The sequence below is a fragment of the Trachemys scripta genome, chromosome 1 (genome assembly GCF_013100865.1).
Source record: "Trachemys scripta elegans isolate TJP31775 chromosome 1, CAS_Tse_1.0, whole genome shotgun sequence".
NCBI classification, from domain to species: domain Eukaryota; kingdom Metazoa; phylum Chordata; order Testudines; family Emydidae; genus Trachemys; species Trachemys scripta.
Window position 1 is genome coordinate 37,610,623 of NC_048298.1, and position 10,544 is coordinate 37,621,166.

Consider the following 10,544-nt stretch of genomic DNA (forward strand, 5'->3'; position numbering starts at 1 on the left):
GAAAATTTTCCAGCCTTTTGTTACTGAAGTTCATGACTTGGGGATTCTGTTAGATCCTTGGCTATTCTGAATACACAGACAGCAGAGGTAGCCAAGAATGCTTTTTTCCATCTGTTCTTTGGCAAAAAAAAGCTATGAATGTGTCTTTTGAATGTGATCTCTCACACTCGTATGCCTTTGTCACTTCCAGCCTACATTACTGCATTGCACTCTACTGGAGTCTACACCTGATGTAGGTGAAATTTTAGCTGATGCCAAAAGTGGCTGCCCAATTACATAGCAGTATTCCTTGCAGGGAGTCTATGCTCCAAAAACTGCAGACTTTCATTACACTTCCTGTTGCAATCCAAGATGCATGTTTTGATCTATAACTTCCTTCCTGCTTTGGGTTTTATGTATCTTAGAAACTGCCACTCTTCCCATGTTTTAACTGGCAGTTGAGATCAGCCAAGATGTTTGAGCTGACAGTCCCAAGATTTGTTCAGCTGGGGACAGGGAGTTTCTCAGCAAAGGGCACTTTACTCTGGAACAAATTCCTCCCTTGATCTGACATGTCCTGAATGCAAATAATTTCAGGTTATGTTGGAAAGCTTATCTATTATTCAGGCATTTCGGGTAGATGAATGGGTGGACAGGGGAACATCAGTTTAGGTGGGATGGGGGCTATTTTAGCTTTGACACTGCCTCAGGATGAATTATTTTGTAAAATGCATTTTAAATTGTTCATGGATTTAGAGTTTGCTGATAGGCACACTGTATAAGACTAAACAAACAGCCCTACAATAGAAGCAGTTTGCAAAACACAGAGTTCCATTGGTTTAATATTATCTATCTAAAAACTGGAGGGCTGTAGCTTTCTCAGAAAAATATGTGGCGATTGTGAGCTGATTTGGTGTCTAAGACACAACTGAATTCTCTCCAAAAGTCAGGAAAAAGTAAAATATTTCTTATATTATAAAACATACATTGCTTTTTGGACCTGGGAATATACTAGAGAATGATCAGTGAATCAAACAATGAATAGGAGAACAGTATAGAGTTTCTTCTAAATAAATATTGAATCTGAATCTCCAAATGCAGTGTTCCAAGGAAGAGAAAACATCTGTAGCACATGAACCAATTCAAAACTTTTAAATATTATAGATCACTTATCAAGGGGTTCAGACCAAAAATATGTTCTGAATTTATATTTGGAAGGGTTGGGTTAAGGATGTCCTCTAGATTTTATCAATAGGATATTTAAAAAACATTTCACTCCATTGCTGAGAAATTAAAATAAAGTATTTTGACAATAGACACTGTTTTTGAGCATCATAAAATCCCCCCTCAATATTCTGTACTCCCATTGGTGGCTTTGCAACAGCCATTAACTAACAAACAAATATCCCCAGAAGGACACCAAGATGGATATAATATCTGTCACTATACAAATTGTTATTAAATGAAAACAGGCATGTTAATGCCAGCTTCATTCAGTGTGCAAAACAAAAACCAAAATCATTTGTCAAATGGAAGTAACAAAGGCCCTGATCTTGCAAGTACTTGCACATATTTAACTTTATGCTCCATTGATCTCAGTGCAATTATTCGTGGGTGGAGAGGTAAGCTGTAGCGGTGCCTGCTCCCGGCCCTTCACAAACTCAGTCAGAGACTGCTCCAAAGTAAATGTACCAGTGCTCTTTTATTGTTCGTGCCTGTCCCCATCCCTTCTATTTACATATCTTACAGACCAATACCCTAGGAGACCGCTAGCGTCTCCTGCCACCAGGGCTCTGGAGCTCCTCGCTCCTCCCTTTCCTGTCTCTTCCCTTCTGCTTCCTCCCAGCCAGCTTTATATAGCAGGCTGGCCACTCAGGCCCGCAGCTGCATCCCCTCAGGTGATTAGGGCATGGCCTCCCCAGCCAGTCCTAACTAATCCCCCTTTTAAGCGGAGCTGGGCTAACAGGGGCCTGGGTTAGATATCCTAGCCAGCACCCTGTTACATAAGCAAACACGTGTTTGCAGGATCAGGTCCGAAGTTAGTACATTAAAATATTTGTATCCTTCTGGGTATTACAAACAACTTTTTCTTTTCCGTTCAGCTTTAAACCTATAATGTAGAGAGTTTTAAAGGTCACAATTATAGATTTAAAGTCAAGTTCAAAAGAAAAAAAAAACTGCTAAAAAATCCTCCCATTGGTAAACAGTCTGTTTTTCTGTATGGACTGATGCCTTGACCTCCACAATATCCTCCATCAGCTTATACCCAGAACTTTTCAAATTATAGGTAAACTCGAAAGATTAAAAAAAGATAGACACTACTGCTACTAGCTTAAGTGCTTCATTTTGTAATTCAGATACAAATGGAACAGAATCTCCCAAGTTCTCACTTCTCTGCTCCACAACACAACAACCCTCACACACAAAACCTCTGTGGTCTCACATCACTTCTCCACATGAATTCAGCAGTAGAGGCTGAAGTGAAGTCTCTCATTACCAAGACTTTGTTGCCTTCAAAAAATCTTCTATAGCAGTGGTTCTCAAACTTTTTTTTCCGCAGAAAATTTCTGAGAGTCTCGGTGGACCACTTAATGATCTTTTCAAATGTTGTTTGTACCGTTAGCTAACTATTGTAAAGCGCTTTGAATAAAAGTGCTATATAAAAAAACCCTTAATAATAAATAACGCTTTTTTGTTCTACAAATAAAAGCACACAACTCATATTTAAATATCAGTGGTCTTACCTTTCTAATGCAATGGATGTGCCCTCTCTCCCCTGCCGCAGCAGCCCCCAAGCTGGGGCTGGGAAGGAGGGCCGTCTCCCCAGCAGCCACAGCCCTGGAGCTGAGGAAATTCGCCTCTCTGTGGCCACTGCAGCTCTGCACATCCCAAATTCCTCCCCACCCACTCTTCTCACCCCACTGCCCCCTCCTACCAACCCCCACTTCCCCCCACCTCACCTTACAAGTGCATCTTCTCCAGGGTCCAGGCACCTAATTTGTGGAGCCATGCCTGCACAGCTCCACTAATTAGGAGGGTGGCTCTTCATTCTTTTGTGTGCGGCCGCCCAGGTGTGCACCTTAGAGGGAACTATCCGCGGACCACCTGAATGGAACTCGCAGACCACAGTTTGAGAACCTCTGTTCTATAGTACATTTAATAGTGTACTGTTATTTCAAAGCCACCAACATGCACAAAGATCTAGAGTACATAAAAGAAGATGGTATGCCCGCATCCAGAGATTTATGATGTGGGGCTGTGTCTTGAAAATGCTTAAACATCTACTGATATGAGCAGCTCCACCTGTGATGACATTCCAGTTAAATTCAGTAAGACAACTCACATATTTGCAGGATTGTTCCCTAGGTGACTGATCCTACAACTCTTACTCATGTGAGCAGTCCCACTGAAGTCAATAGGAATGCTCCAATAAGGATTATTCATGTGAGTAAGGCATTCTAGAATATTGATAGTAGTTGCTTCCAAATGTGCTGATGCACTGTTGTGACATAGTAGTGGATAGAGTAAGCATACCACAATGAAAGTTCAAAGAATTATTGCAAGGATTTTTTGACATAATACATCATACCCTAAGACATTTTCTTCTATCATTCTGAATATGCCATCAAGTGAAATGATTACAGCTGAAAACAGCCATATATATTCAACATAACATAAGATCTTTCATTTTACTAGCTACTTGACACACAATGGCTTCACAAATGAAAAAAATCATTGCAATACTTCTATAGCATATTGTCAATAATAGACAAATACTTTTCATAAGAATTCCATATTAAATGCTTAACTACTGCATAAGACACTTTCTAAGAAAAAACATTATACATAGTAGAAAATTGGATATAATTTTAACTCTGGCATTCCAGAATCTATAAATCATTTACATCTTGAGGGTGAAAAAAGCAAATTGAAGAAGACTGCGTACTAGCAGATTAATCCAATATTGCAGCAGTGTCCCGAGCATAAAATGCAGCAGCAGCACTGTTAACCTTGGCATGCAGTGCTAATAGATTGCCTATTATATACTGCCTACTCTAGATGTCATTGGCTAGGTGCTATTATAGATAAGACAAATATTAGTAATATTCACCTCTGTCCTGTTCCAACATCATCTTATTTTGGAAACCAGCACTGCAACTCTATTCATGTTTTATAACAATTGTATTTATAGTAGAACCAGGAAAGGACTACCCACTATATCTTTCCCATTAATGTCTTTTGGAACTTGTTCTTAAATAACTGCAGCTAAGGTACTTTGAGCCCCCTTACTTTATAGCCTATTCCACTGACTAACTGCTGTTACCAGGAGAAGTTCATTCAAATGCAGGAAGGCCTCTCAAAATACTCATTGTCACTTCAGCTCTGTGGCAGGGTTGTCCAAAGAAGAGGGAATTGTTGGGGCACAGTGGCGGTGGGTCCAGTGCATGTTTCTGCAGAGGAACCATTGGGGTGGCTTGGAGTAGGGGGCCTCTGGATCCATACATATTCAGTGGCTGGGAAACCTCAGAGGGACCGTGTTGCAGGTCCAGCTATCCCTGGCTGGGAAGAGTGGTTGGTTTCTAGCCCCCTCAATCCCCACTAATTCTCAGCACAGATACCACTTACTCAGGCTTTGTTCTAGGAGGCTTGGGATGAACTCTTCCTTAATATCTAGCCTAAACTTTTCCTCCCATAGCTCCAAGTCATCGCTCCTTGATTTTCCTTCTGAGACCTTAAATTACTTGTTTCCTTCATATATGGTGATTCTTAAGCCCTTTATGGATTGAGATCACATCCCCAGAGTCTGCTCTCTTCTAGAGTCTTTAATTATCAAGTAAGCACATGGAAGAGCTCAAGATTACTATCCCCAAGGGCATATACAGCACAAAGACAGCAGCTGAAAAACGCTAGCCAAGTGAAGGACAGATTACTTTGAGAAATTGGGGGAAAAAAATCACCCAGCTCTGATGGACACATGGTAACTGCAGGAGTCCATCATCTCATAAGTGTTCAGTCAGAGTGCTTTGTGAATGTTCCAAATGTAGTAAAAAGGCCTACGTGATGTACAAACATTAACTGAACAGCACTTTGAACATATAAAATGCTAGCTGCTAATGGCAGAACACAATTACTTTAGGGGTGCAGTGAGTGAAATGAATTGACCATAAATTATAAAAGGAGGCTTAAGGCTAAAATGCCTGAGGGACAGACGCTAGTGGGTTTGTAAGTCTAAAGTACAGCCTGCTTCATCTAGACAGGGAACCAAGGTGTTTCACAGATTAGTTTTAAAACTGAACTCAGACAGTGTTGGTGCTGTGTTCTAAGTGTCAATGCCATCATTTTAAATGCAAGGATTGGCTATTCCAAGCCATTAGCCTCCCTTGCCCCCCACTCTCCCTCCTGCACAAGCTCTTGCTCTTTTCAAGCAACTGCTCCTCTCAGATTAAAAGCATGGTCTGATCTCCCACATCCTCAAATGTTTTGCCAGTTGACCCACCCTCCCTCTCTTTCTAATGTCTCCATTTCCTCCCTTCCTTCCCTCTAAACCCATGAAACATGCCATTTGTAGCCATTACGCTGATCCTCCATCTTGGGCCCCTTCCAGTCTGGCTTCAACCCCTTCACTCTATCAACCTTTCTCTCACCCAAGTCTCTATAACTTCTTCCTGGCTACATTTAAGGCCCTGGCCTCCACCTGTTCTCCTTGACCTTTCTGCCACTTTAGGTACTGTTGATCATGCTCTCCTTGAAACCTTTGCCACTGTCCTTTCCTGGTTCTCCTATTACCTCTCCAATCACTCTTTCAACATCTCTTTTGTGGTTCCTCCCCTCCCAGCAGGAGCCCCACAGGGCTCTGTCCTAGACCTAGACCCTCTCTTTAGGGGATATCTTCAATTAACGTCTGTATCTCAATGACTCACAAATTAACCTCTCCACTACTGACCTGTCTTCCCTTCCTACATCTAATCCTACAACTTAGCATCTCTCTCTGTGAGAACTTTTTCTGGTATTCCAGCCATCAACTTGAATTTAACATAGTTAAAACTGAATCTGAGATTTCTTCTGAATCCCTTTCCACTGCTCACTATTCTCTCCCACTGTTGACAATATTACTATCCTTCCTGTCCATCTAACATGTACTCTGGGAGTCATCTTTGACTCCTCCCTCACCTCCCATCTTGATTACTGCAGCCTCATCCTCTTCCACTTCCCTGACACATACTTTCCTCCAATCCACAGCAAACACAGCTGTTACAACCTTCCTCTTCCACTACATTGATGTATCACCTCCTACCTTCTCATTTTCTTTGAATCACCCTCTGGTTTCCCTCTTCCACTGACTACATCCAATTCAAGCTTTTCCTTTTTAGGTAAAATTTTCAAGAAGCACCTAAATGACATTTTCAAAAGTGACTTAGGGCTTGTTTACACTTGAAACACTATAGTGGTGCAACTGTGCATGGCAGCTGCACCACTGTAGCGCTTCGGTGAAGACACACTATAGCAACGGGAAGGGTTCTCCCATTAGTCCAGATAATCCACCTCCCCAAGAGGCAGTAGCGAGGTCGACGTAATGCTGTCTACACAGGCGCCAACTTTCCTTGGCGCTGGTGGGTGCTTGCATCTCCAGCCCCGCCCTGACTCCGTCCCCTCCCTGCCCCTATTGGATCCATCCCCAAATCCCCGCCTTGGCCCCTTCCCCAAGCGCGCCATGTTCCTCCTCCTCCCCCCTCCCTCCCAGCGCTTGCCGCACGAAACAGCTATTTTGCGGCGCAAGCGCTGGGAGAGAGGGGGGAGAAGCAGGACTTGGCGGCGCACTCAAGGGCAGAGGCAGAGGTGAGCTAGGGCCCAGGGGACAGGTCAAGGAGCAGGTGGTGGGTGCAGAGCACCCACCAATTTTTCCTTGTGGGTGCTCCAGCCCCGGAGCACCCACGGAGTTGTCGCCTATGGCTGTCTATACTGGGAGTTAGTCATCTTAACTACATCACTCAGGCATGTAGATTTTTCACACTCCTGAGCGACGTAGCTAGGTCAAATTAACTTTTGAGTGTAGACCTGACCTCAGGCATTTAGGAGCCTAAATCTCATTGAAAATCAGTAGGACTAAGGCGCTTAAGTTTCTTAAGCATTTTTGAAAATGCTACCCTAAAGGGTTGTCTACACTTACATTTTATAGCGCTCTAACTTGCTGGCTCAGGGGTGTGAAAAATCACGTCTCTGACCGCAGCAAGTTTCAGCGCTTTAAAGCGCTAGTGTGGACAGGCTCCGAGCGCTGGGAACCGTGCTCCCATTGCTCGGAGCTGTTCTCCTTGTGGAGGTGGACTACCAGGAGCGCTGCTCGCGAGCGACCACACTCACACTTCAAAGCGCTGCTGCGACAGCACTTTGAAGTTTCTAGTGTAGACGTAACCTTAATCTTCATGGCTCTTCACAATTCTACCTCTCCCTAGATACTCATCTCTTATCACTTTCCTCCATCCCGTATGTCCACCAATAATGCCAGCCTTGACTGCTGCTCCTCACAAAACCATTTTACTCTCTTCCAAATCACCCCGACTTAATCCTCAAAGCTACTCACATATCTCTCCACTCCAACAAGCCTTCCATCGCTGGAGACAGGCATATTCACAGCATAAGTTACAATGTATATATGGGTATATTTATTGATTTGTTTATATTACAGTAATGCCCCAAATGTGCTAGGCTTTGCATAGACACACAGAAAAATCCTATCCCTCCTAGCTTACAATCTTCAGGATAGCCACAAACAACGGAGTGGCCACAAAGGAGGGAAAGACAAGTGTTACAAATGTATGATCATGCAGACAGTTGAAGTTATAGTCACTTTTTGATGGCTCCTCTCTGATGGCACATACTCACACCCCTATCATCAGATTTTGTATGCTGACCCACTGATGGCTTTGCTCTTTTTATCAGAACTTTTGGTAATATATGGCTAAAAATCTCTGTTACAGCTAAATTACTGATGATATTGGGCAACAGCATATCTACCTTGGCAAATTATGGGCATAGTGGAGGCAGGGGGGCAGTGGAGCAGGCTGTGTGCATGGTGGTGTGTACGCATTTTGTTGTGCAAGCTGCAGACTTGAGGGGATATGCTAATGACTAAACTCACATTTTCATGCTTCATGTGTTTCAGGAGGCGCAGTTCCCGGTAGGCTCGTTTGGCAAAGAGTTCGGACTGAAATGGGCGGTACAATTTCTTGATAGCCACTTTGGTGCCATTTCTTCCATCGATAGCTGAGCTTTAAGAGAACAAGAATAGAGTTTGTGAGTGAGGATTGGAGTGATGCTGCAAGTCCTGCCACCCAAGATGCAGTGAACAATAGGTTAGAGGACTCCTGGTGTGTGGCTGTGCTCTGCCATGTGACAGAGGCAAAGTCACATAACCTCTGGGCTGGTCTACACTGGGGGGGCGGGGAGGGAATTCGATGTAAGATACGCAACTTCAGCTATGGTAATAGCGTAGCTGAAGTTGACGTATCTTATTTCGACTTACCTCAGGTCCTCACGGCGCGGGATCGATGGCCGTGGCTCTCCCGTCAACTCCGCTAACGCCGCTCGCCCTGGTGGAGTTCTGAAGTCGATGGGAGCACGTTCAGGGATCGATATATCACGATATATCGATCCCCAAAAGATCGATTACTACCCGCCAATTCGGCAGGTAGTTTGGACGTACCCTCTCTGTGCCTTTGTTTATCCTGCTGTAAAGTGAGGATAATAACGCCCTAAGTACTACCTCATCAGGATATTGAGAATCTAGCATGCTCCCAGACCCTTTGATGAAAAGAAGCTAGTATTAGAAAACTGTAAATGGGAACATTTAGGCAGGAAAAAGAGAGATGTCTTAATTCCACTATATTTTATTGGACTACGAAAGGATTTTTGGTAAAAGGTAGAAAGAGGGGAAATTAAAAATTGGCTACAAAATAGACCATTTCCCTTAGCCAAGTCAGATGAGCCACAGCAGAGGTCTATAAACTAATGGATGGCACGGAGGTCAATCAGCTCTCATACTGTAATAAACAGTGGAATATTTTTATGAAGTAGAAATGCAAAAGGATAATAGGGAAATGCAGTTTTACAGGACCCTGTAACTGTGGAACTCACTGCCACAGGAGGGCAAGACTTTAGAGTGGTTGGGAAAGCACTTGGGCATTTCTATGGATGGGAACATGCAAAGTTACCGTAGACAGGAGAAGAAAAACGGAAGGGACAGAAACCCTTGCTGGCACTTGAAGAAGAGCTCCCCCTAGAGGCAGATTATTGTAGAACTGTCCGCTCTGGGCTTTTCTTGCAACTTCGTAGCAGCAAGCCCCCCCCGGCTAGCTGGGCAAATGGGCGTGGAGTCCCGGGCAGAACAGGAAACGGGGCGGGACGCACCTGGGCTGGGAAGAGCCAACATCCTCCCCCCACGCAGGAGCGGGCCGGGCTGGGCCGATGTCACAAACTGCTGCCCGTCTGCATTGGCTGCAATTACACCGGCACCGAGGAGAGCGCGGGCCGGGCCGGGCCGGGCCGGGCCGGGGCAGCCAAAACAAAAAGTTGGAAGGAATTAAAGCGAAAGTGGCCGCGGAACCGGCGGGTGTCCCCGCGAGCCAGGGAGCCGAGCCGCCTCCCCAGGGACCTGCCTGCCGCGCCAGGGCGAGCCAAGTCCCTGGCTGTGAAGGGGGCCGCCAGCCCGGCTCCCGCGGCCGGGGTGCGCAGGCAGTGGGCAGCCCTCGTCTAGTCGGGGCGCCCCGCCCGGCCAGGGGGTGTCTTGGGGAGGGGAGACCCACCCTCTTCCCCCCTGCCTCACTTACCAGACAGCGCCGTAGGCTCCGGAGCCCACCGGCTGCAGGTCCCGGTAGCGCTCCCGCACCTCCCATAAGGTTTTCGTGATTTCCTGCCGGTAAAAGCCTTTCTTGGCGGAGGACATGGTGACTCAGCCCCCTGTCGGCGCCTTCCAACAAAGAGCCCTGAGGAGCAGAGAGAGGGGAGCTGCGGCGGCTGGGCTGCTGCGAGGGGCTGGGCTTGGAAACGCTCCCGGGGTGTGTGTGTGTGTGTGTCCCTCTCTTAGCGGAGATTGAATGTGGCTCCTGCTTTCTCTCTCCCCCCCCAGCATGCCCTCTCAGAGGAGAGGAGGTCCTGCTGGAGCCACTGTGAATGAACCCCTTTCCCCCCTCCCCCATCTGGGGGCTGCCTGCTTTGTGACAGATAAATAACTCTCCTGTGTGTGGCTGCTGCTTGGTGGCAAGGCTGGGCCCAGGGGCTAGGGAGGAGCAGCTCGGCTTTCTCAAACCAACTAGAAACTGGCCTTTTTGTTTGAGATCACGTGGTGAGATATCCCTACACTCACACACCCCTCCCCTTCCAAAAAGCCACTTCTAGCCTGTTTGTGTGAAATCTGCTGTATTTGAAGGCAACCTTCTAGATATATGAGATTCCCTCCCTGAAAAGTTCTTTTAAAAGAAAAGTGTTTGTGTGTGGGGAGGGGATATTTGAATCACACACTCTTATTTAAATAGATTGTGTTTGGACATGCAAGCAACAAGACAAGGAAG

The 10,544-nt window shown here is 45.6% G+C and overlaps 1 protein-coding gene across 2 annotated transcripts in view; it reads right to left on the reverse strand.

The window, feature by feature from the left end:
* The window catches only part of MAPK12 (mitogen-activated protein kinase 12), a 78,793-nt gene extending 68,512 nt beyond the window's left edge, over window positions 1–10,281 (reverse strand). The window contains exons 1-2 of one of the 2 annotated variants that reach the window (XM_034767709.1): window positions 9,804–10,281; window positions 8,117–8,246 (exon numbers count right to left, since the gene is read on the reverse strand). In XM_034767709.1, coding sequence (XP_034623600.1) covers window positions 8,117–8,246; window positions 9,804–9,919 — 246 coding nt within the window. In that variant the 5' untranslated portion in view covers window positions 9,920–10,281. The remainder of the gene's footprint in view (window positions 1–8,116; window positions 8,247–9,803) is intronic. The other variant, XM_034767700.1, reaches the window with a different exon arrangement.
* Window positions 10,282–10,544: the final 263 nt, after the last annotated feature.